Source organism: Onychostruthus taczanowskii, unplaced genomic scaffold (genome assembly GCF_017590055.1).
Source record: "Onychostruthus taczanowskii isolate IOZ18803 unplaced genomic scaffold, ASM1759005v1 scaffold13, whole genome shotgun sequence".
NCBI classification, from domain to species: Eukaryota; Metazoa; Chordata; class Aves; order Passeriformes; family Passeridae; genus Onychostruthus; species Onychostruthus taczanowskii.
In genome coordinates this window covers 7,773,278-7,799,633 of record NW_024498462.1, presented here as the reverse complement: position 1 = coordinate 7,799,633, position 26,356 = coordinate 7,773,278, and the positions used below count along the sequence as shown (strand labels likewise).

The following is a 26,356-nucleotide window of genomic DNA, read 5'->3' as shown; positions in this document are numbered from 1 at the left end:
AAGAGGGACTGATGGTGACATTGCCCTTTGTGCTTGTCAAAACAAGCACTGTTCATAGGGACGTTTTCCAGACCTGATGTACATGAGAACACCATTCCTCCCAAGCTTTGCAGTTATCATAAATACAAAATTAATTAAAACACCTCAAATCCCTTGAGCACAACACTTCTTTAACAGGAAAATCCATGATTGCAGCCAGGCAGGGCACAGTGTCTGAGTGGAAGCAGCAAAGAGTAATTTCCAAAGGAGCTTTTGCACTAGCTGCTGAGCAAAGTCTGATTAAAAGAAGAGATGCCAAACTGCTTTTCAAAGGTGGAAAAAGTCTGTGCTTTGTACATTTTGCTGTAACCCCACAGCAAAGCTAATAGTTAGTATAAGTCTAGGGCTGGATTTTGACTTGTGCTAAGCAGAAATGCAGAGATCTTGCTGGCTCCCTGTCTGCTCCAGTCAGTGGTCTCCTACAAGGTGTTTTTCCATGGGGCTTCTTAAAGCCTGCAGATTGGCAAGTGGCAGGGAATCACTGCTTTTTGCAGGGTTCAGTGCATGTTTATTGCTCTGCCTTTCTTTTGACTTTTCTGCTTGCCTGTGGTCTGCTTAGCCTCGAGATCCATCCTGCTGCAGATCTGCACACACCCTGCTCTCCCCCTTGCTAGCCAAAAGTTTGTTTAGCCAGAAATATTTGTTTTGTGCCTATAGCAAATAAAAGACATTCCTTGCCTTCCTGGCATATTTTCTATGGGGTTTTTTTCAATGTGAAGCCAGACATGCACACCTGCTCAATTTCACTGTCAGCCTTCAAAGCCTGGAGCCCTCCAGGAGTTCCACACTTGCTTTCCAAAACATCAGTGGCAGCAGAGAGGCTGCATGCTCAGCTTCTGCAAGGATGGGCAGTGGGATTGGTTTTTTAGATTTATCCCAGTCTAAATCCATGCTGAATTTCACGTCATGGGTCTTTAAAGATACAAATTATTGGTTTCAGCTTTCTCACATTTCCCCTAGGACAGGACATATATGGTTTCTGTAAAAGCAAGATATGAGCCCAGCAGATGGTATCTAGAAGGAGGAAGTGTTTTCTTTGCCAGCTCCATAACCACACAAGTCCCAAACTTCCTTTTAAGTCCTCTCAAGGGTTCTTCTGAGGCCTGAAGTGGCTATGGTGGCCAAGGCAGGTGGTCACTGCATTGCATGACAAGTCAAGGACGAAATGTTTTCTTGCAAGTTTGTTTTCAAATACTAGCTCTGCTCTACTTTTTAATTTCAAGAAAAGCAAAAGGGAATTTTACTTTTGTCACAGCTAGAATGGAATTTTTTTCATTTTTAGGGCCTTCTGTAGCTGTAATTACAATGAAAAGAACCCCCCTCTTATTTGTGGTCACAGCAGATGGTTGCTGGAGGGGAAAAAACTCCTGAGATGTATTCTGCATCCCATAATTTGTCTTCTACATTAAATCCAGTTATTTGATAGGCAAAAGACTTAAAAAATGTTACAAGGGAGCAAAGAACAAAAATCTTTTGTAATTATTTGCATATTTGGTTTTGGTTGCATGCGTGTGTTCTGGGAATTTGGCAAGAAAGCTGCCTCTGTTTTACTGGCTGGTAAGAACCAACAAAAACTAGATTGTTCTTGTTTCACACTCTAGGTTTCCTTAAGAACTGGATCTGTCTTTTCAGGGCATCACTTACAGATAAATACTTATATAAATACCTACATGCATGCTTAGGTATGGTCTTTAAATTAAAGGTTATAAAGGAAAACATACATAGAGGAGGGATGTGCATTAAAGACTAGCTCAGACATCCTCCTGCCTGTCCCCACGGCTGTCCTGCCCTCACATCCCTTTGAGTCTCTCTGGGAGCTGGGTTGAGCCCTGCTCTGGTCCATCATGTGGGGCTGGATCAGAAATGGCTCCTGCAGTGTGCACATCATCAGCACAGGGGCTGTTTCGTGCTTTCCCCAGTGTTCTGGGCCAGCTGGGCAGCCACGGGCAGCACCTGGCTGGGCCTCCAGCAGCCAGACACCCCTGGATCTGCTTCCCTGGACCTGGCACCAGGAGCCATTGCATCTGCTTGGGCTTGGTCTCCAGAAAGGGACCCGGGTTCCCTGTGGAAAGGGCACAGGTTTTCCTCCAGAGCTGCTGTGGAGGGGTGTGCACAGGGCTCCTCCTGCAGCAGATTCCCAGGCAAGGGCTTTGTCCCTAGCAGTGCATTGGAAGTGCCAGGAAAGCCTCTGCTGGCAGGCAGTGTCCCTGCCATCGCTGTGCTGTGTGTGCATGCCCTTGCACACAGCTAAGCCCAGTGCTGACCATGATCCTGTCTGGCTTGGGGAAGGACAGCAGGCAGCAGATCCCTGGAGCTCCTTTCCCAGGTGCACACACGATCTGTATGGCCCTGTGTTACTATGATGTTTGTTTGCCTCTCTCCTTCTTTCTCCCATTTGGTTTTTTGAAGATAGTTTTTGGCCAGAGGCAGTGAACAAAAAGGGTTTTGTGTCCTAATTCTGGTTTCTTGGTGCAATCCCAGTATCTTGCTAGCCACAGGTCCTAGATCCCTGTTTGAAGACCCTGTCACCAGCACGCCATGGTGGTAGCCATGGCAGCACCTACAAGTTTTCCTGGAACATATATACTTAATGCGAGGAGTGCAGGGCCACAATAACAGCTTCAGCCTCTGGCTGACACTGTTTACTGTCACCTCCCATGGGCAGAAGGTAGTGGGGCAGATAAAAGTGGCTGATGGGCCATGGCCCATGAGGACCACGGGGTCCCGAACAAACTGAACAATCTTTCCTCTGAATAGGTAAAACCATGATTGCCTCTGTTGCCTCTTTTTGCCAGGGAATTCTTTGGGCCTGGTTGCCAGCTGCAGCAGAAGGAGCAGAGTGCTGCTGTGCAATGCCCCAGCAGCCTCCACCCCCTCGGGAGGTGTTGGCATCTCCCCTCCCCAGCAGGTCCCTGCGTGCCAGCACAAAGCCCTTCCTTGTTCTGCTTCCCGTGCTCAGTCTCTGCCGAGGTGGAAGGAAGACAAGTGTGGTGTCACCTCCCTGCCAGCCACCTCTTGTGACCACAGCCAGGGGGACACACCCTGGCATCCCCAGGAGGCTGCTGCCCACTGGGACAGGTGTCCTACCTGTCTGCTGCAGGTGTCCCTTTCCAGGCAGGGCTGGGCTTGCCCTGGCAGCTGTGCTCAGGGGTTTGCTGAGGGGACAGACAGGCCACCAGGGTGCTGGTGTTCCCCTCTCCCTGCTGCAGGTCCCTGAGCCCCACTGTGACTGAGGGAGCTTGCATGGTGGCTTGGCTTGGTCCTGCTGCTCCCTGGGTGGCCCTGGCTGGGGAGGCAGAGCAGGTCACTGAATTTTAGGCTCTAAGGGACAAGCCAGTCTCTTGTTTGCATTCCTGAGGACATGAAGGCATGATTTTAGATTTTTTTGGGGGGATGATGTAGAAGTAGATGTGTGAGCATTGCAGGTCATATTTCCCAGTGAGGTTGGATTCCTGCTTGGGCTCTGATGAATTTTCTGATCTTCCAGATAGCACCTTGTGGTGGGAATGCCTGTGGAACCTCTCCCCTGCCCCACTGCTTGTGATTATGGCTTTTGGAAGAACGTAATTCTATCAGTCCAATTTGGTGAGAATTTGCCAATAAACCCAGATGTTGTCAAGGAAAGGGTTAGATGGACACAAGCAATCACATCCCCAAGAAACGTGACAGCAATGTTCCCATCAGTCTAGGAAATGTAGTTAAAAATAGACCCCAAATTCATTCCCACAAATACTTTCAGACTCAGAATTCTGGCAGAAGTTTTGCTGAGGCTGTCCAGACTGGAGCTTAGTTTGTTGCCCTGTACCCCTGCCCATCTGAACCCTATGCCATTTAGTGGTGTATTTTCTAATGTTTTCATGTCTCTTGTGAAGTTTCCCTCAGCTTTTTTCAAAGGAAGGGTGAACATGTGTGCTGCCCTCTGCTATGAGATCCTGAAGTGTTGCACTTCCAAGGTGTCCTCCACAAGGAATGAAGCCTCTGCTCTTCTGTACCTCCTGATGAGAAATAATTTTGAGTTCACCAAAAGGAGAACGTTTCTGAGAACACATCTTCAGGTCAGTGGCTGGAGAAAAGCTAGAGACAGGACACTTCAGATTTAATGAACAGTTACAGCAACAGAGCTCTGTGAGCTCCTACATGCAGAGGATCCTGCCATTGCCATGTGGACAAAAACCCTCCTGCTTTCCAGGCTTTGCCTAATTCCTATTTCCAGTGACTGGTCCAGGCACCTTTAGGTAAAATAATTGCCATCAAGTACTCCAAGCTGTTCAATTTTAGTGTATCAGACACCAGACACATCTCTGTGCCAGAGACTGGCTGGGATGGGGTGGAAAGCTGCCCTTAAGGCAGGAGATTTCCTAGGAGCTGCTTTTTTGGCATTGGTAGTTTTTGAAGCAAATATAGATACCATGGGGGACAGATTAATACCCTCTGGGTTGTAAAGGATCACAGAAGAAGGTAACTAATGTCCAAACAGGGATTCATGTTGGAATAGTTGGATTGTTAGTTCTGCAAGGCAGTTTGGTCCTCTGGGGAGTGTCTGTCCTTGGTGGATGTGAGATGAGCCACAGTGCCAACTGCTGCTTACGTGGTGGAAAAGATGTGATGTTTTCCTGTGAGCGTTTTATTAACTGTGACCTTAATAAAACCCTTTTATTATGGCTTGTTTAAATAAAGCCTCTACCTCGTCCCACAGATAATAATTGCAGTGAGCCAGTTAATTGCAGATGTGGCCCTCAGTGGTGGGACCAGATTTCAGGACTCCTTGCTCATCATTAACAACTTTGCAAACAGCGACAGGCCGATGAAGGTGAGTTGGAGATGTCACATCCCATCAGGTGCTATCAGCCATTGATGCAAGCCTGGGGACAGACTCCAGGAAACTGTGTTTAAGGGTTGGGCTAATGACTGGAACTGTGATTTATAGGCTTGTAGTAGGCTGCATTTGCTCAGTAAACAAGTGTCATGCCAGCAGCCATAGGACCAGCTGCTCAGGCAGGTCATGCTCCAAAGGTGAGGCCTCACACCAAGGGGAGGGAGCCCAGCAGCTCAGGTTGTGCTTTGCCATGTTCTGCTTGGAAGATTGTCCAAAGAGCTTTCCAGGAACTCCCAGCTTTGAGGGAGATGACAAGGGAGGGTCTGGTATTCCTGTTGCCTGAAGGTAATAATTAGCAGGATTTAGTTTTATTCAACTAAGTGTCAGTAATATTAAGAAAGAGCTCTTATATGGAGATTAATGGTTGTATTTCTTTGGAAAATAATTGCCTATCTTTGTGCTAGAATTAGTGGTTTGTACCCAATCCACTGAGCAATTGCAATGCGCTCCATTTCACACAGAGTAGCTGCCAAGGCAGGATAGGGGAAATGGGAAGTGTTTTTAAAGTTCCACGGTTATCCTATGACCTAAAGGCTTAATGGGAACTTCCATTAGGTGTTTAATTGTGATCTAACAAATTTATAGGTAGAATATACCTGGCAAAAACCTCAGTTCTTTTCTGCACACAGATGTTGTTAAGGGTTTTACTGAGCCATACTTTACTTGTAATTTACATCATGAGATGATCATTATATCAAGTTTTTGTATTTGTGTAAGTGCAAGAGTACAGAAGAGTCTTCAACACACTGGAGAGAATGACATGCACAGCCAGAGCAGCAGCTGGGCTAAGGACTCTGAGGAGAGGGAGCCAGTCTCATCATGGAAGGGAGAGAGCTGAGGGGGAACCTACCTGCTTCTTTCCACAGCAGACAGTTTATAGAGACATAGTTGGACTCTTTTCAGAGTGTGGAGACAGTGTATGCAAGTTGCAGCAAGGGCAATTCCAGTTTTGCTTAAGAAAAAATTATTTCCCAAGAGCACTGTGCAGCCCTGGGGCAGGGCCTAGAAAGGAGGTGGATTTTCTGTTTTAGGAGATTATAAAACTTGGCTGGGCAAGCCTTGGGTCTAATTCAATCTTGGCCTAGTTCTGAGCAGGGGATCAGATCAGAGCACGTGCTTCTCTACTACATTCCTGTGGTGGGAAGCTCTACAAATGCCTTCAATGCTTTAGGAATTGAAGACAGACCACATCAGAGTCTAACAAGCCAGATGTTGAATGACATGAAAAAATACTAGAGGCACAGTTTGTGGTCTCATCCAGAGATATTTGCATGCATGGAGCACTTCTGTGTTGCTCTCAGAGCAGCTCCTGAGGATGCCCAAGTGGCAGCCCCACTGTGACACAGGAACAGCCAGCCTGGCATCCTGGGCACGACCTGCAGAGATTGGCCCTGTGCATGTCAGGACTGAAATGCCTCTGAATGCAGCTGAAACACTGTACTCCATGTGCAGTGGGAGTTCAGTAAGGAAGAGTTAATTAGCCTTATCTACTGTTTTCTCAGTATTCTCAGATAAGTGAAGTTGGCTGAAAGGGTCATTCCTTGGCAAAGCCCGTATTTTCTGTGTTAGCTTCTAATTCAATTTGTTTTGTGTCAGGCAACAGCTTTCCCTTCTGAAGTCAAGGATTTGACAAAGAGAATCCGCACAGTGCTCATGGCTACTGCTCAAATGAAAGAACATGAAAAGGACCCAGAAATGCTGGTGGATCTCCAGTACAGTTTGGCCAAGTCTTACGCAAGTACCCCCGAGCTCCGGAAGACGTGGCTGGACAGCATGGCCAAGATACACGTGAAGAATGGAGACTTCTCAGAGGTGATTTGTGCAACTGAAAACGTGCTGCACAACGGGACAGATGTACAGATGAAATTTTGATAATTTCCCTTTGTGCCTTGCAGGCAGCCATGTGCTATGTTCACGTTGCAGCCCTCGTTGCAGAGTTCCTGCACAGGAAGAGTAAGTGTCTGCTGGCTGGGAGACATGAGGAAGATGATGGTGGCTTTGGGGGTTCAGAATCTTTTTAAAGACAAGGCTCTCTCAATTTGGTTGGTAAATTGGAATTTTATAAACAAGCTGAAAAGGAAAAAGAAATTATTGCAGTGTATAAAGCTAGAAGATAAGTAGTTTTTAAGAAATGAATGTTGTTCATACCTGTTGCCTTAGACAGCCATGCTAGATGGTGCTGAGTGAAATAAGAACCGACACATCATGTCTTGGTTTAAATGTTCACTTGTATTTTACATTAGGAAATGTGCTCACTGGGGAAGGCCATGTCAAAAACTGACTCAATATGATCATCAGAATTATTACTGTAGGGAGTACAGAAAACTGTAGAATAAAGCAGTCAAAATTCAGTCAAGAAATGAGACTAGCCTAACCATACACATATGTAAAGAACATACGAATCAGAATCAGGGAAAAGGAGAGTTTTGTGGCTTAGTGCAAAACAAGAAGGAAGGACAGAGCTGTGTGTTCTCAAGTTACACCACATTGCAGGTTTTCTTTTAAATACCTGTTCTACAGTTGATATATTGACCCCATTTCTCATTTCCATTTAAGGGAGTAATTGTTGAAGTGGACCCTTAACATTTCAGAAAGTTAAGGCTACATGAATGCTGATTACATACACTGCCTTGGCTGGAAAGTTCTTCAGTGCCCTGCTCAGGGGGATTGGAGTCCCTCCAAATTCTGTACTTTGTCTTGGCAAAGTGGGGAAAAACCAGGACGTGTTCTTGTGACATATATGCACATTTCACATGGCTGCAGAGAGGGGGGTACTGAAAGTTCGCAAAGTTTTATTTGTACACAAAGGCTGCTTACCACAAGTAGTGGTAAAGGAGAACTAAAAGGGAAGAGGAACAAGTCCAAATGAATATTAAATGAAGTTTGAACATTGAGTTACTTCTGTCACTGGCACTCTTTACATATACAGAGGCTGGAATGATTCAGTAAAGGCTGAACTGCCCAAAGTTTTGGGGTACCTAACTGTGCTTCCTTGCTAGGAGTGTACACTTCTGTGTGCTTACCACCCAGCTCGCCAGCAATAACTGGATAGGGATAGAGTTCCTTTTCTTCCTTGGTAGCTGGTGCTCTCTTTTGGGTTCAGTGTGAGAGTAATGTTAACAACACCAGGCTGCTTTGGCTGTTTCTCAGTAGCACTTACTCTAAGCCAAGGACATCTTCAGTGTCTCAAGCTATGCCAGTGAGCAGCTGCACACAAACATGGGAAGGAATAGCTGGGGCAGCTGACCTGAACTGGCCAAAGGGATATTTCACATCTCAGAATGTCATGCCCAGTGTTATTAGCTGGGGGAGTTACCTGGAAAGGGGGCCAGTCTGAGAATGGTTTTGGCATTGGTCAGTAGGTGATGAGCAGCTGTGTTGTGAATCACTTGATTTTCTTGAGGTTTATGTCTTTCTCTCTGTTATTATTATTACCTTAGTTTACTTTGTTTCAGTTATTAAACTGTTCTTATCTCAGCCCATGGGTTTTACTTATTTTCCCTGATTTTCCTCCCCATCCCACCAAGGCTGAGTGGGGCAGTGAGAGAGTTGTTGAGTGGTATTGATTTGCCAGCTCAGGTCAAAATACAGCAGCATGACACATTTGAGATAATTCCACTAATCCATTTGCTTTTGTCTGCTGCAGAACTGTTTCCCAGTGGATGCACTGCCTTCAGGAAAATCACTCCCAACATTGATGAAGAAGGTGCAATGAAAGAAGATGGTGGGATGATGGATGTACATTACAGTGAGGTGAGGTCCTGTACTGTAGGTAGGAGGATGGTAGGGTATTTGATACCTGATTAGGATTTAGTTTTAGACTTCGTTCATATGAGCTCTAACAAATTGCAGTTGTGCACTGGTATCTGTGAACAAGACTGTTCCACTCAGATTTCCCAAGAGAAATCTGCTCTGGAGAATTTTGTTTGTGTGATTCAGACAAGTAAAACTGATGTAAGTTCTTGGTTCCTATGAAGAGCTTTTCTAGCACTGAGGCTGAAAAAGCAGCACCACAACCTTTGCCTGCTGTGTTATGCAAATGCTAATGTTGCCTGCACAGGGCAGCACAGCAGGGTGAGGCATTTCCAAGAAGGGACAATACGAAGTGAAGCCCTGCAAGGGAGAGGTCATCTTAGGGTCCCCCTGGAGTTAGGGCTGTTCTGCAGGACACCATTGCAGCAGAACAATCCAGAAACCCTAGCAAGGCCTTGGGGAAGTGGGTAGATCCACCCATGAGTCATGAAGTCTCACAAGTACTTCTGCACCATCCCTGTGCAGCTGCCTTGGTTTGGCCACATGGCTGAGCAAGGTGGCCCTGCAGCCCAGCTGCCCATTCATCAAGGCTTGAGGATCTTGGCGTCACAGCCAATATTTTTTCCTTGGATGTGTTTCTTAGTCACACACCTCTGATCTCCAATGCTGTCCTGTTCATACTCTCACAGAGTTTTTGCATTTTCCTGGGGAAGTAACTAAATAACCAGGACATACTTGCTGGCTATTATGCTAATGGTTTATGAAGAATTAATGAACTTTTAAAAAATAACTTGTCCTTTTTTTTTCTTCCGCCTCTTGCCCCTCCCCAAAATTTAGAATGCCTTTAGAAAGGCCAGGAATACAGAGTGTTTAAACTTAGGTAACTGCAATTACTTATTCTGGGATCTGATAGAAGTATCTGAAGTTAGAATGGTTTTATCTTCTAAGCTGGAGTGTTAGTAACACCACCCATTTGGTTGCTGTCATAGGAGGTCCTGGTGGAGCTGCTGGAGCAGTGTATAGATGGTCTGTGGAAGGCAGAGCGTTATGAAACAATTTCTGAGGTTTCCAAACTGATCATTCCCATTTATGAAAAGCGGCGTGAATTTGAGGTGGGTATTTCCAACTAGTTTGCATGGAGCAGGTAATTTTCTAGGCTGCTAAGAAATAAAAAACAGGAGACTTTTTTATTTTTGAAGCTATTAGTTACTGAATTGGTGTCAGTAAAGCACACACTGTGCCTCATTGCTGGTTATTAAAGAAATTAGTGAAAGCAATGATCTGAAAGGTGTTTATCAAAGCTAACAACATGGATGACTCATGTTTAGTGAATAATTACCACCTGCCTGTTAAAAAAACCTGTTGTCATTCCATATGCTCATCGAAGCTAGATTCTTTTTGAGACCTGAGTTTTTAAAGGGTTAAAACCAGAATGAGAGCAGTTCAAAGAAAGGACTAGATCTGTGGGTACTTCAGTGGCAAGTGGAGAGGAAGGAAGGAAGGAGGCTGTTCCCAGCCTTGCTCCATCCCACCACGTGCTGTGAGCTGTGCTTCAGCTGTAACTTCAGCTTAGTGTTGGTCCTCTTTCCCTCCCTCTGCCATGACAGAACATCCAGCCGTATAAATGAACCTGGAGGGAGCTGGGGAAGCCTTACTTTCACCTATTTTTTGTTGTTGTTGTTGTTGTAAAGCTGCTTTTAATCAAAACAATACTTCCTGGGTAAAATATTGCCAGCTGCTCTGTGTGTGAAGGCTCAGTCAGGAAACACCCTGAGACAGTGCACTCAGCCTTCTCTCCAGGGGCAGTGATGTTCCTGCAGTCGGGGGTACCCTGCAAACCTGACACTAAGCATCTACTTAAAAACAGGTTTTTCAAACAAGACTGCATGAGTTCAACCTCTTTAGAAATTTAGGTTTCAGTTCTCCAGAGGATTGTGTTCAGCTATCTCAGAAGCTTCTGCTGTTAGCTGTGCTACTTGGAAAATCCTGCTTTCCTCATAATGTTAAAATATGATTTCCAGAAACTCACCCAGCTGTACAGAACACTCCATGGAGCATATGCTAAGATATTGGAAGTCATGCACACAAGGAAGAGGCTTCTTGGAACCTTTTTCAGAGTGGCCTTTTATGGACAAGTAAGTATACACACTGGCTTGCCAGCTGCCCTCACCAGGCATCCTGGCCCCAAAAGCTGCTGCTCTGTCAGACCTGGAGTTGAAAAGCTCCTCTGGTGCAGCCACTAGTGTGTCTACATGAGTGTTTTGGTATTGCACACTGGGGATGAGGGTTTGTTTCTGTTTCCAGGAGCACTTGATTTATTATAAAGTTTATGGTAGGCTTTTCTTAAAACAACTCAGCAGTTAAGAAATGCCTTAGTGGGTTCAGAAAACACTGAGGTTTTTTTTGTAATTATTGTTATTGTAGGTTACACAGACATAATTTAGTGTGTATAGTATATAACTAGTAACAGTATATAACAATAACCATGTTATAGAAACAGTAGCAGTAACACACGTTTTTTTTTTCCTACAGAAAAATGCTGCTGCCTTCTGGGTATTAGCAGAGTAAAAGGTTATGAGAGAAGCTGGAGGCAAAATATGTATCAGTGTTGATTACACACATGTAGAGATAGGTAGTGCTTGTGTTAGCTGAGGTAGCTGGAAAACTGAATAAGATCTGGGGCTCAGAGTCCCAGGAAGTGGCATGATCTTATCATATCTCATTGAAGTCTTCTGAGCTTAAAAGCATTTGTGGTTTTATTTTTTTTTCTCCACCTGTAGCAATTAATAAAGTGTGATACCCTCATGTCCTTTCTGTCTCTGAACAAGCTGGTTTTGCTTGCGGACTAAATCAAGGGGAGGTGCAGGACCCCTCTTTAGAAAACACCATGTAAATTATATTAGCCTTGCCTTTCTTTACTCCTTCTTTCAAAGGAAATCATGAATACCCCTGCAACCATCATGGGTTTGTACCTTTGAATGTCACTGTCACAATTTATCAGAGCAGTGACTTTTGCTGCAGCAGACATGCATTTTATATTTACCCTCATCTTCTCTGTAATTCTGATAAGTAAAAAGTAAATAAGGTTAGCAACAGATAAAAGGAAACAACTGTTGGCTTGGTTTTCTGGAAGTTGGAAATAACTGGATCAGCCCTTAAAATTGAGTTGTGTAGCATCCCAACAACCAGTACTTGATCCAGTTTTGCACTTTGAAGCTTTTCTGGCTTTATATTCCAGCTACACACAGATAGCTTAACGCTGTGTCACAAGTTCTAACTGGAACAGCTCAACAAATTATGAAGTTCCCATGCTGTTTCCATTATGGGTAAGACTGGTGATGCAAGCACAGCCTTTGATGTGTTTTGGTCTCCATTTACAGTAAACACACCAAATCCCACTTCCCTGCATACAAGAGGAATTAAAGCACAGGAAACCCATTTCTTTTTTTATCGCTTAAAGTCTCTTGCAGCTTACACAAATTCTTGAATTTCCAACTCTTCCTGTGGCTCTGTTGTCAGGGCTTCCTCAACTCACATAACTTTCTGCTCCTTCTCTGTACCTTGTGTTTGTGGGTTTTTTTCTCCTGCCTATCTCTTTCCAAACTTCCAAAAGGTCAAATGCTGGCCAAACCATCTTCCACATAGTTTAGATTTCTCACTGTACTCAAGTAATGATGTGTTGTGTTTGTGTTGGTTGAAGAATTTTATTTTTTTCAGACCATTTTTGAAGGAACCTATTAAACAGGCAAAGTTCAGTGGGGCTTTGTGAGCCACAGCCTTCCAAAACTTTTTTGCTTTCTGAAATGCTAGTAGAAGCTTGCTTTACAAGCAGCACATCTAAGATACAAGTTTTCCAAATGAAGGAACACGGCTATTCCTCACTGTTTTTTTTTGTTTTGTTTTGTTTTGTGGTTAATGCCAGACATTCTTTGAGGAAGAAGATGGGAAGGAATACGTCTATAAGGAACCCAAACTGACAGGCCTCTCGGAGATCTCCTTCAGACTTCTTAAACTTTATGGAGAAAAATTTGGGTCAGAGACTGTAAAGATTATCCAGGATTCTAATAAGGTAGAGTTAAACTGCATGCTCTGTGGAGCTGAAGGAAGATGACAGAGCATCCCTTCCTTCTGCCAGTGGGAGGGGGAGAATGAGCCCTCTCCTCTACCCTCTTACAAACACCTTGCTTCCCATTGCCCCTGGCATCCTCATGCTCCTGTGTGTGGACATGTTGCAGAGCTTGACAAGGTGCTGCTGTGGCTCCCAGGTGTGAATTATGAACGGAAATTGCAATCCCCATTGCTCTGAGCCTTGTTGAAGGCATTAGAAGCCAGCACAGAGCATCAGGTGACTGGAAGCAGAGTTACTTCTCATTGCTTTGATGCTGCAAGTCTAAAAGAAAACCTCTTGGGGCTTTGCAGCCTTAGCTCCTTTCTTTTCATATGGAATACTTATTTAAGCTCCCTGCAAGAGCTGTGCACACCCTCAGGCTGCAGTGGGTTTTATCTGGGTTACCAAAGGCAATGCTGGTGATCCCAAAGCTGGTTCAGTGCAAGCCTGCGGGTTTGGCTGGCCCAGTACTGCATGAGCACTGGATCTTTGATCACTGAGTCTGGAAACTTTGTGGCTGTGTTAAAAGGATTGAGTAGCTCAGGCCTGTGCTGCCTTGATGGGTCAGGGAACGTGACTGCCTGCTGCAGGAACAGCTTGTTTGGCACCACGTGATGTATTTCTCGTGCCACACCTCCTTGTCTTATCTGCTGGTGCTGGTCTAGACATATCTGCTGAAGGCAAAATGAGCATTTCGCAAGTCATTGGCCTTCCTGCAGTGAGGCCAGATCAGAGGGAATTATTTTAAATCAGATCCCAGTGAATAGATTAGCCAATTATAACTTAGTAACCTTTGCTCCTTCTGTGTGTAACCCTCTTATTTCATAGGTCAACATTAAAGACCTTGATCCCAAGTATGCCCATATTCAAGTGACTTATGTGAAGCCCTACTTTGAAGACAAAGAAATGTCTGAAAGAAAAACTGAATTTGAAAGAAATCATAATATCAATAGATTTGTATTTGAAACTCCTTACACTTTATCTGGAAAAAAGCATGGCAGTGTGGAAGAACAATGCAAAAAAAGGACCATTCTAACTAGTAAGTACAAATATCTGAACATGAGACAGTATCCCTAACTATTAGGAGACTTGTTCCAGCTCATGAAAATATTCCAGAAGTGTGACACATTCACTCAGCTTAATCAGAATTGTGAGACAATATTCTGCTTGGGAGCGGGGATTTACCTTGTGTTTTTATGCGCACATTTTTACAGATTAAAAAATCTTCCTGTTAAATTATAGCCTTGTTTGGGATTTCACATCCCCAAGGACAAGAATCTGATTGTTTATTTTCTGTGAAGAGTACTCCTATGTGCTGCATGACTTCTCAATCTATACATTTCTTTTGCTGTTTCTGCTAGCTTTGAACTCCTTTCCATATGTTAAGAAGAGAATTCCAGTCAATTATGAACATCAAGTCAATTTAAAGCCAATTGATGTCGCTACTGATGAAATAAAGGACAAGACAGCAGAGCTGCAGAAACTCTGCAGCTCTGCTGGTGATGTTGACATGATCCAGCTGCAGCTCAAGCTGCAGGGCTGTGTCTCTGTGCAGGTCAGTCTGCTTGATGTCTGTTCAGAATTGCATTTGCATGCACAGCTCGGGGTGAGGCATGGTCACAACACATTTACTTTCCAGAAATCATTAACTCCCCAGGCTTCAGGGCTGCAGCCTCCAGCACAGCCTCCCTGCCACGTCCAGTGCTACACACGCTGGGAATAAACATTTCCTCCAGTGGTGTTTACAGAGTCAAGTGTAATTGCACATTAATTAACCATAAGTAACTGCTGAAACATACTGAAGTCTTTAAGATTGTACTGTGAGGATCAGGCACAAAGAGCTGTTTGTGAGTCTGGCTTCTCGAGCTGGATGAGTGACCTTAGGACTCAGACTGTGTTGCTTTTCCACACAGAAATAAGAGGAAAATATGAGGAAACAATCTTAATATTTCTTTTTATCCCAGCAGGAGTTCTAGCATAAATGATTTCTTCTTTCATTCTAGGTTAATGCTGGTCCTTTGGCTTATGCCAGAGCTTTCCTAAGTGATAGCCAGTCCAGCAAATACCCTGCTAAGAAGGTGAATGAGTTAAAAGAAATGTTCAGGTAGGATTTCTAATGTGATAAAAACTAGCAGCTGGCTGGAAGATCGTACCTACTCTGGTTATATTTTTGTCTGTCTCCAAACTCAGCAGATGCTGGATACTTAGATATGTCTTATAAAGATCCAAGTCTCATGGGGTTGTGGGTGCTCACACATATGAAAAAAGCCAATGAAATTATATATATCAAGATTATATATTTCAAGATCTATATTCCCAAGTCCAGGGCTGTGCTCTCCATTAGGAGATTTGCTTGAACACTTGCTTCAACAGTTTGTGTGGGTTTTTGAGATTATCACATGAAGTATGTTTGAAAACCAGAGATCTGACAGTCCAGGGGCTCAAGGGTCTTTGATATTGTGCATTGTTTGCCAGTTTTTCCAAGGAGATTTTTTGCTGGCTAATGATGAACTTGAAATATTTTAAAGCAAATCCTTTCCCAGTTTATGGTGGAAGAGCACTGTTCTTGTTTCTGTTGCTAATTTTTGAAACTGTGTGACTTGCACAGGTGTTTTTCCAACTTCTGTCCCTTAGGGTAAGTTTTACCTCCCACTTGAAAGTGTCCCCCAAGATATAATTAGGCAACTCTTGTTTCACCTCAGTATGATGAGTCTTTGCCACACTCTTTTCTGGATCTCTCAGGTGCAACCAGCTGTCCACCAGCCCCTGCATTTTTTACTCTGTGGTGGTGGCTCCCATTTCACCCATTTCTCCATTCTCGTTGTATGATGAAAGCAGCATTTGGGCCAATCCCATTCTCCTTCTGTGTACCAAGTAACCTGGCAATCAGGGAGCAATCCCTGAGAACTTGCCATGCATGGTTTTACTTTCCAGCCTTGCAGTGCAAACACGGTCTCCATTTCAGTTGTGAATGTGTTTATATTGAGTTTTTTAAAAAAGGAAAATATGTGTGTTAAATGAAGCAAAGAATCAATAACAGACCTCAGAAAGAGCTTCCCATGGTGTGAATTTCCTTCTGGAGGATGTCTCTGACCTCTGACAGCCCTGCTGTGTCACATGCACCCAGCTCTGGGCAGCCCTGCAGGACTGGCTGTCCCACCTGCTGAGGATCCAGGCTCACAGGAGCTCCAGCAGAAAGCCCAGTACCTGTGTTGCAGTCCCTCTGCATTCCCTGATTCACTGGGCCAGGAATACCTCTGGAATATGTCTTGCCCCAAACACAGGAGAAGAGGGGGTGGGAAATACTGAGATTTGCCTGTCTGTTCAGTTGCTTGCTTTGATAGAAACCGGACTATTGTAATGCCCCAAGTTCATTCCTTTCCTCCCCAGGAAGTTTATCCAAGCCTGTGGAATTGCTCTGGAGCTCAACGAGCGTCTCATTAAGGAGGATCAAGTGGAGTACCATGAGGGGTTAAAATCAAACTTTCAGGATATGGTGAAGGAGCTTTCTGACATCATCCATGAGCAGGCACGTACTGCGCATCAGGAGCCCACAGAGGTGGCTCTCTGTGCTTTCAAAGTGACTAAGCTGAGAACTGGCTGGGAACTGAAAATGTGATCACTCCTCATGTTCTGTAGCTAAATATAAAAGGGCGAGTAAACAAACGTGAAAATTAAGCAGTGGAGTTGGTGGGTTCCTAAAACTGCTTTCTATTGACTGAAAGTCTCAGCCTGGTGTTGGTATTCAGAGTGCTGCAGGGTGGAGTCTTCAGTGACACACCACTGCCTGCCGTGGTCATCAGAAATCCTGTGTCACGTTCTGCGTCATATTTGGAAATTATAAAGAGGTCACAGGTCAAAGTTCTCTGGCAGAATTTCCATTTCCTCAGTTCTAGTTAGCTTATGGGGGGTTTTTTTGTGTTATTTTTCCTTATATATGTTTTCTTATAATTTTTGCCTAATGCCAACATGCAAATTTGTATGCACTGTTAAAATTCATGCTAGTTTATTTGATCTATCATTTTATGTTTTCTTGGATCTTTCTAGGAAAATATTTTTTGCTAATAGCATCAGAGAGGTGAGAGATTCAAAGAGCAGTTGTACTTCTATCTAGTATCATGCTGTGAAATTAGATGAGAACTGTCTTTCTGAAGTAATTTCCATGCCTCTGCTCTTTAATGTTGCCTTCATTATGACAAAAGAAAGCTTGTAGATTTATAGCATCAAGGATATAAAATGCAGTACAGACTGCATTGTGGTCCATAGAACTTGAAATTTAGAAGAATGCTTTCAGGATCTCCCAGTTAGTCAATATACAGTCTATGTGTCACTATGAATGATGCAACATGTTAACTCACTAAAAATGAATAGGCGAATTCCACAGTTAGTTGAGTAGTTGTTCACACTAAATGAAAAATCTACAAATGGCAAAATAATACAACTGCACCAGGCTGCTGTTTGTAAATGAGGTTGATTTACAATAAAATAATGCTTATGGGAGTCAGATTCTTGTTATGGAATAGTACAATATAATTTCAGGGAACAGTCTCATGATTGGGATGAATTTTGTTGTAAGAGTGTAAGGGTGGATCCGTCTGAGAGTGACTGCTGCATTTCTGTTGCTTTTATTACATTCCCCTTCTATTCTGCTCGTGGCCACCTTTGTTTTAATATGCAAACTATTGATTTTGCACATTTGCCACACTGTTTTTTTCATTGCCACTAACTGCAGAGAGGCTTGTTCATAAGAGCCGCCACCTGCTTACTCTAAGCTGTTTGCCAGTGCCATGACTTCTAATTTGCATGCAGCTGCTGAAACTTTTGTGGCTTTTGAATTCTGCAATAGTCAAATCAAAAACAAATCACTCAGTCCTGCACTGTCAAAGTACAATAGCTAAGATTATTTTAGCACAAAGAAGCATTGTTAAAACACACCCCCTGCTACCTCAATAGATTTATCCACTGCTGTGTCTTTGCTTAACGGGCAAAGTGTGACTGAAATGTCCAAGTGAAGGGCTCCCTAGGAAGGATACACTTTTCACTTTCTTCTTGTAATAGCTCAAAAGGCATCTTAAAATACCATGTTTATGTACACTGTTCTTCATGGTTGCATAACATCATGTACAACAGCTGACTCGAACTTTTCATTGCCATCAAATGACCTAATATCTAACAAATTCATCCTAATGGAATAAGTTTTCTTATTTTGCAACATTACTCAGTTAAATGTAAAAAGGATAGTACATTAACTTATGGTTCTCACTGCAAATAGCATATGCTTTTCTAAATATTGTCAGTGTCCTAAAGCACCACAGGCAGTGCCCTTTGTTTTAGATGCAAGAGCAGATGGATAGTCACTGGGTCAGCCTGTGAACTATTTACAGATCTTTTAAACTACAATGTAAACACAAAAAAAATATAAACTGCAGCTGAACAGGTCCAGATCACTGGATCAGCCTGTGAACTATTTACAGATCTTTTAAACTACTATGTAAACACAAAAAAATTTATAAACTGCAGCTGAACAGGTCCAGGAAATTCCAGAAACTGGCAGAAAGCTGGGTGTCCAGAGGCTGTTTATGATGGACAGTGATCTCAGTTTCACTACTGCAATTTCAAGGTTACTAACTTGACTGGTGAACCACATGGTGAAAATAAATGCACGGTCAGCTCTGCCATTCCAGCTGGATCCTGTGCTGTCAGGATGTCCTTCAGGCTGCAAAGTTCAAAATCTGGACACAGAGGTAGTGAGTGTCTTTGGGATTTAGCTGCATGTATTCCCCATGCTCACAAAAAAACCTATTAGAATTCTGTTACTGCTGAGACAGTAATAAAAATTGTTGTACAGAGAACTATTTCTTTCCCACAGTGCATAGTTGTAGCTAAAAGTGATCCAGTAATACACAGACTGGTGTATGTATTAAAGCTGCAGAAATCACTAAACTACTCTTCTTTCTCATTTCTTTGTTACGCTGCCTTTGTGAAACAGCTTTGAAGACAAGGTTGGATATATCTTTTGCATACCTTTTTAAACAGCTTGATTATCATAATGAAGTGAAACTTGTACTGAATTGATGATTGTTTTGCTTTTTTAGATCTATCATGAAGACACAATGCATTCACCGTGGATGCAGGACTCCCTTCATGTCTTCTGTGCCATCAGTGGAACCTCTGGTGATGGAAGTTACTGCTCACTCAGACCCACTGCTGACATGTAAACATATCAGTCATATTTTACAGAGCTTCCTCAGGAATTCTTGGAACTGTACAGAGGATGTTTGAAACCATCCATGATGAGCAAAGATTGAACTGCAGGGTGGTTTGGTTTGTTTTGCTTCGGTTTTTATTTCCCACAAAAAAAGTTGCCATGCTTTCAAACAGGGTGCTTGCTTATTTTGCTGAGCAACATTGAAAGTGCCTGGACATTGCACCACTGTGCTTGTTTTCTACTGTTTTTTTAAGCTAAATGAATAGCAGGACATGGAAAGGCAATTACCTAAATACATGTTGAATTGCTGGACTATGAATCGAAACAATGACACACTGTGTAAAGCTGTACAATGGAATATAATAAAATGTAAAACTGCTTTGTAAATAGAAGGACTATAGAGTATATAGAAATTAGCATTTTATCATATTTGCTGCTAAAAGCTTTGTTGGACAGGGGACATGAAGGAGAAATTGTATTTACAATACAGGGTAAGAGACCTTTCTCTTTTAAAAAGTGACTTGGGGTCCACATACCCCTATTGCACTCAATGAGAGTAAACTTGCCCTAGTCTGGAATAATAAAACCTAAGTCAGAAATTATAATTTTCATGCATCCTCAGAGCAGATATTTCTAAAGTAATCTCCATGAAAGTTGAGCTTACTGTAGCTGATTCCAATTTTTCACAGTTGCAGGAGAGGATGGATTTGGAGAGCAAACCTGAGAGATGTGTCATCTCATATGAGTTTTCTCCTACTTGCCACTCATGGTCTCACACAGATACAAACTCTGAGAACAGCTTAAATTGAGTTGGAAATTATAACTTTCGGAAAAAAAATCTAATAATTGGAGAGATGTGATTTAAAAACTTGCAGCACATCAAAATAACTTATACAAAATTGAGGGATTTGTTAGCACCACAGGTCATGCATGTTCCCTCCTGTTAAGCAGATTTGTTCTCTGAAAGTTCATTGTTTTTGTCTGATAGGTGGTTGGAGAAAATGTATTTTCCAGAATTCTTCTATTCCTTCTTCCCTTCCCAAAGCTTTCATACATTCTCTGCCTCTTTTTTAATAACACACTTCAGATTCAGGAAGAAGAACACAGTTCAGTAATTCTTTTATCCAGCGACATTTTTAACATCCATGTTTTTCAAAATCCTGTCAATTGTATATATGGTTCCAGTAGTTCATATGGGAAGGGTGGGAGTTTTAAAGATATGTAATAAAATGCCATAATAAAAGGACTCCAGCTGGGTATTTAGCTTGGCTGTAGTGTCTATAAAATGTTTAGCTTCCAAGTCTTTGTGACAAAAATTATCTTCAAATAGTAACTGGACTACATTTCAAAATATTTATTATGCATGATTCTAAATACCTACAATTATTTGTATTCTGAGAAAATAATGTTGTGATCCATAAACTCACCCATTAGCTGTTTCAAGCAAAATACAGATGTGCCTATAACAAACCAGCCACATTTCTGCTTCTATGTGCTTTTGTGCCAGACAGGCTCTAAATTTAGCAAACACATCAGTAAGAGGAAGAGAGATTAGTGTGTATAAATATGGTTAGCACCTTCCTCATTGTTATCTTTCAACAAATAATACTTAAAAGCATATAGTGAGAGTTTTCCAAGTTGACTTTACTAAGACATGTGAAGCTCATTATTAGTCAATCCAACACAAGATACTTCTGGAGCTAACTGACCTCTAAATATCAGTAGTAAAGGGATATCTTGACTGTAGTCAGCAGAGGTATGAGATACAGACATCCAAAAGCTCTTGCACTGTGGCTCTTTCAAATACTACAGATAGCCTAGTAGTTTTCCTGGATTTGCAGGGAGATCCTTGTGCATGTTTTTTGATGTCCTTTATGTTCTGAGATGGTATCATTGGCTGAATTTTCAATTTCTGTTCCTTATTTTTACTGGAATTCCAGTGGAATTATTACTTGTATCTTCAGATGTCTTTAATGGTCCAAGATTAATTTTTGTCTGAACTTCTGAAGCTGTTGATATTGGAGTTGTTCTGTCATTTCACTGTCACACACTGGAAAGCTGTCTCAGTAATTTGGCCGAAAAAGAAGTGCTTAATATCAGTCCAGTTAGAATATATACAGTTACTGCATTTCAGAAGTTACACTTATTTGCAGTTTTAATGAATTACATAAATTATATCCCCTAAGGATTAGCCTTCTGTCCTGCTAAATAATTTTCCTGGATTTTCTACAGAAAAATCTCCTTTTTATGTAGGTTATAAAAGGACTGGTAACAAACCAACTTGTTTTTCCTTTGTGTATTCACCCATCTAGAAAGGATGAGGAGTGGCCATTATTTTACAGCTGTTTTTGGACAATGGTGCTAAGAAGATGATCACATTTTCTCTATCTATCCTTTTCTTACTTAATTGTCTCATGTAGAGAAATCCTCCAGATCTTTTCTTATTTATGGCTGGAAGAGCTTAACTCACAGATCTATCTGGAAATTGTACTGTGTATGTTCCTGTTTTAAGTAGCTGATGCTCACATTGGGTACATCATATTTTCTACCTCTTTGAGAAGAATAGAAATGTCTATTGTTCATTAACATTTTTTATTTTCTTATGTTGCTGAAGGAATGGCAGGATTTTTTAGTCTTGAAAAATTAGTGGAACATATTTCAAATGACATCCTGGCACGCACTCTTTCTATACCTCAGCTTGGCTACATTATATATTTTATTTGTGTGCCTCCAATTATTGTTGCTGTAAAACTCCTGTGTAATACATCAAGTCTTCAGAATGGATGCCTTGGTAATTTTGCATAAAAGGAAAAGAAATGGGATGAAGTATCTGTGAGGATTAAGAGCAGTTGGCTATTCAAAGTATCAGAATTGGTTTGGATAATGGGATGTGTCAGAGCCAGATGGTTTACAAATAGGACATACAAATCAACAAAGGGTCTACCAGAATTTTATGTACAAGAACTTGCTTTTAGAGATTTACCAAGTAAGCAAAGTATAAATATTTTCTCTCTTGGACCTACTGCTTTTTTCTCTGTAGAGGGATTAGAAAGTACCAGTTTAAGAAAAATAACCTCAGAGCTCCATTTCCTCTCCCCCAGAATTTCTGGAATGAAGAACTTACTGCAGAAAATGATGTATTTTTACATATCATTTGATGTTCTAAACTTCTTCTGATATCAGGGCTTTCCATGAGATAGGCCAGCAAATGAAAAATCATGGATGAGGGAATACCTGTAGTGTGTGATGTTTGGTTTTGTTCCAGAAGACCTTTGAACATACACAACATGGTATTTTGGTCTCAAATAAGACTTTGCATAAACATAACACTTTTGTCTTAAAGTAGGTAAAATATGTTTATTTTCCCTTTCTAAAGGTACCAAATCCCAGGGATTCCACATTATGTTTTGAGTAACTTGGCCCAAAAGAACTGGAGAAGAACAAAAGTGGAAATTATGGGCTCAAAAATTTAATAGAAATTAAATTACATCTTACCCCATTTACCCACTTGAGGAGAGTAGAACATGTTGGTTTGATGTTCACTGAGATGAGTTCTCTAACTGAAAAGGGGGTTCTTACTGGGTTGAGGAGCACTGTGTACAGCTAATTCTTATGCAACCAGACTGTAGTACTTCAAATAATCTGCTTATTTCAAGCAGTGGTGAACCAATTGTGATACACATACAATATTTCAGCTGGATGTAATTTACTCTCTTCTCGTGTAAATCTAACACCTGCTGCTCCATAATCATAACAGGAGTGCTTTTATCCTGCATCTTGTACCTTTGAGTGTTGTACTAGCCCTGTTTAACCTTCTGTGTGTGAAAGAACAGCACCTCCCATTTGCCTTGGTTCTTAACTGCTGCACTGGACACAGAGGATGAACAGAACTTCCTGAGAAGTTCCTCAAGAACTTCCTGAGACCAGCCATCCTGTACTGCTCTTTTCACTTCCTTTTTCTTGAATAATGAATAATTTTGACAAGAATCCAGGGGGAAAAAGTCACACTGCAGTCAAGTTCAGAGTTTATTCCAGGTCAAAATAAAGACTAGACAACCAGGAAAAATAAGTATTTCAATAACCACGTTTTGCCTAGGTTTTTATTGTTTTTATTTCTTTCTTCATTCTACGGAACAGGGTGAGTGATCAGAAGCTAATACCAGTGTAAGATTCATGAGACTAAACCCTAGTGCACTGAGCTATCACATATGCACACCCTAAAGAAGGTTACCAAAATAAATCTTCAAACACAGAAGTACACCAAGTGAAATGGTGAATACTAAATTATTCAGCAACAGATAGAAGATGCTGACTGACAAATCCTAAAGGAGCATAAGCACCACAACATCCAGCTCAGGGAAATCCCACAAACATGATTCATCTGGAAAACAGAGACAGTCATAGACACAAATTTATCAATAGAAACAAGGTCTGAATCACAAGTAAGGAAATGTCCCAGCAGATAACCCTACTTTCCTAAAAAATATCCGGTAAATTTGTGGTTGTGTTTTTGCTCTGTTCTGAAGTGACAATTTTCAAACCCAGACTTCTGCTCTTTAGGGATGAATTTGTTGTTGCTCTCCTTCAACTAGCTCAACCTACAAGGTGGTTAGACTAATGTACATGCCCAGGCAGTTGAACCAGCTCTTACGTGATGTAATGTAACTCAGGTGTAATTGTTATTTACCTCACCAGAGGATAAAGGAAAAACTGTTTTTTCTACTTCTGTCTTCAGAGGCTTCTGTATGGAGCTCTTGCAAGCCTTGGCTGAACAGCTGTAAAACTAGGTTTATGCCTTGCCTCCCTTGGTCAGTAAAGGAGTTACTCCCTTGCCAAATAAGCAGTTAAACCAAGTAGATCTTCATACTTAGGGAATAGTGAGCAGAAAAGTTGATGCATGGGCTTGTAATAGAATTTATCAGAGGGGGAGATAGAACATTTGCACAAACATGTTTGGCTCCATGTCCACCCCAAAGTGTTCTTCAAAGGAGGTGGGTTTTATTCCACAAAATTTCTCATTTCCGGCAGGGCTTGGGCAGCAGTTCAGAGTTTGCAGAGTCAGTGTCTGTTGTGAACGTGTGTCACAAAATTGTAGATGTCCCCAAAGAATACAGAACAAAGAACACAACAAAGGTCAAGACGTGAGGAGCCATGTGAGTCAGACTGGGTTTTTTTCAGCACAGTTTTGGAATTTTGTGCCTCAGATCCAGCTGTATTCTATTTGAGTCCTTTTTTGAACTGAATCTAGCCGTCTTCTGAAGAGCCTGTAATTATTTTGGCGGAGACCTAAAGTATTGACAGAAGCTGCTGCAAAATCAGAAATGAGGAATCTCTACATTGATGTGGAATAACTTCTGCTCCCAAAAGGGACATTTCCCCATGGCCCTGTGCTGCTAATAATCATTGCCTCTTGCTGGACGTAATTGTGCAGGCACACCAGGCATTGGCACAATTTCTTAATCTGATTTAGGGAACATGCACAGGAAAAATCATTGGATTTTTGTTTTCTTGCATCTGCAAACTCACTGCATGGCCCCACAATCACTGGCTTTGTTTGTGTGGGTGGAAAAAGGCAGGAGCACACAGCCAAGGGCAGGTCAGTAAGATGATTGTAAATCAGTTTATGCCAAACTTGAAGCCATACTCCAAGTACTTGTTCAACAGATCATTTGAAATATTCCTCAGGTGTGTCTATACGAGTTGCAGTCACCACAGCGCAGGTGCATTGGCTCACAAGAGCATAAACGAGCATGAGATTTGCAACAGAAAGCTGCAGGACAGGACTCAATGAGATTGAGAAATGGGAAGTCTCTGCTAGGTGACAGGGATCAAAGGCTTTGGCAACAGTTGTGATTGCCGGGAATCCGGATGGGAACATGACAACGAGTTGAGCTTTCAGGGAGAAGGAAGAGAGAGGGGGAAAAGCGTTTCAGCTGCTGACAACGTTGATAGGCAGGCAGCCAAAAGGAGTGAACGATTGCATGTGTGCTTGGCATTGGCTCTCCTGGGAGAAGGAGTGGACAAAACAGAAAGAAGGAAGGAAAGAAAACAGCAAGGAAACTGAAAGCAAGAAAGGCGTTGCTTGGATCAGCTCTACAAATGTCCTCACTAGCAGGCATAGTCCATGCTTGCTCTAATTGCACAATCTGATCTCCATCACACAGTTTAAATGTTCCAAATCCTGGAACTTTAAACCACATGTTTATATGATTATAATTGCAAGTCCTTGGGCACTTTTTAAGAGCAACTAGAAGTCCTCTTATTAAACAAAAAGTCAGAAAAGCAAAAAAAAGCCCAACATTAACACAGGATATTCCCCACCCCGTCATAAAAAGGTCCACTTCCCTTTTTCTAGAATGAGTGTCTAAAAAGCAGATGAACTCTTGCAAAACTCTTTGAGGAGCTGAGTAAATACTGAAACATTCTGGTTGGTTAGGAATAAGTCAGTTTTACTAACAAATTTTGGTTTGCCTTGAAACCTGCTGGATCTGTACTATTTTGAGAATTACCTGTATTTGGGTGGTAACTAGAACCAAGCTTGCTAGCTATGACAAAATTCTGGTTCAGAAGGAAAAGTTTTATCCTAAATATTTTATTCTCCTGAAATTCATCAAAATAGCACTTATGTCCTATTCCCAGTTCTGAGAAAATTTTGGAAAACTTGCTGCATCACACTCATAAAAAATGTGAGAGCAAAATTCTAAGTGACCATATTATGTTTGGAAAGGGCTGAAGCAGAGGAAGTTTGGGGAAGTTTGTTGAAGGCAGATCTGGAAAAAAAAAGAAAAAAGAAAGAACACTATGCATTTTTAGCACAGATGAGAACTGTAGAAATTAGCTGAATTTTCAGGCGGGATTTTGAAAAGCGGCATTCTGCCAGGGGCTGAATAACTGCTCTGACATCAAGAGAACTGCTCGGGGGTGTGCTAACGTAGCTGCTTTCCTGGGAGAGGATATGAAACATACCCTGTCTGGGGCACGCTTCAATAGCTGTAGCAGACAAGGGTGAACCCAGTTGTAAAAGGAAAACGACTTTGACTGACAGAACGAGATCTTCGTGAGTCTGTGGCCGCGCTGCAGGGCCATGTGAGGAAACACGGAGGGCACGGGCTGGCGGCGGGGCAGCGGAGCGGGTGCGGTCCCCGCAGCGGCTGTGCGGGCACCTCCCGCGGCATCCCTGCGGTTCCGCGATTGCAGCGCGGCCAAGCCCGGGCTCGGGGAGGCACCGACGGCTCCAGCGGAAGGGAACTCAGTGATCTCAGAGTCTTTTCCAATCGAATTGATTCGGTGAAGTGTCTCTGTGCTGAACATGCTGGAGGCAGCGGCGGGGAGCGGAGGGCAGTGAAGGGGCAGCACATGGGGCGACAGAGGG

The 26,356-nt window shown here is 42.4% G+C and overlaps 1 protein-coding gene across 4 annotated transcripts in view; it reads left to right on the top strand.

Moving 5' to 3' along the window:
• Positions 1-19,011, top strand: part of DOCK11 (dedicator of cytokinesis 11) — a 76,764-nt gene extending 57,753 nt beyond the window's left edge. For all 4 annotated transcript variants that reach the window (XM_041396428.1, XM_041396427.1, XM_041396429.1 and 1 more), the window contains 13 exons: positions 3,912-4,094; positions 4,736-4,849; positions 6,512-6,727; positions 6,811-6,868; positions 8,562-8,668; positions 9,658-9,780; positions 10,690-10,803; positions 12,591-12,737; positions 13,605-13,815; positions 14,138-14,331; positions 14,780-14,880; positions 16,167-16,305; positions 18,872-19,011. In XM_041396428.1, coding sequence (XP_041252362.1) covers positions 3,912-4,094; positions 4,736-4,849; positions 6,512-6,727; positions 6,811-6,868; positions 8,562-8,668; positions 9,658-9,780; positions 10,690-10,803; positions 12,591-12,737; positions 13,605-13,815; positions 14,138-14,331; positions 14,780-14,880; positions 16,167-16,305; positions 18,872-18,994 — 1,830 coding nt within the window. In that variant the 3' untranslated portion in view covers positions 18,995-19,011. The remainder of the gene's footprint in view (positions 1-3,911; positions 4,095-4,735; positions 4,850-6,511; positions 6,728-6,810; positions 6,869-8,561; positions 8,669-9,657; positions 9,781-10,689; positions 10,804-12,590; positions 12,738-13,604; positions 13,816-14,137; positions 14,332-14,779; positions 14,881-16,166; positions 16,306-18,871) is intronic.
• Positions 19,012-26,356: the final 7,345 nt, after the last annotated feature.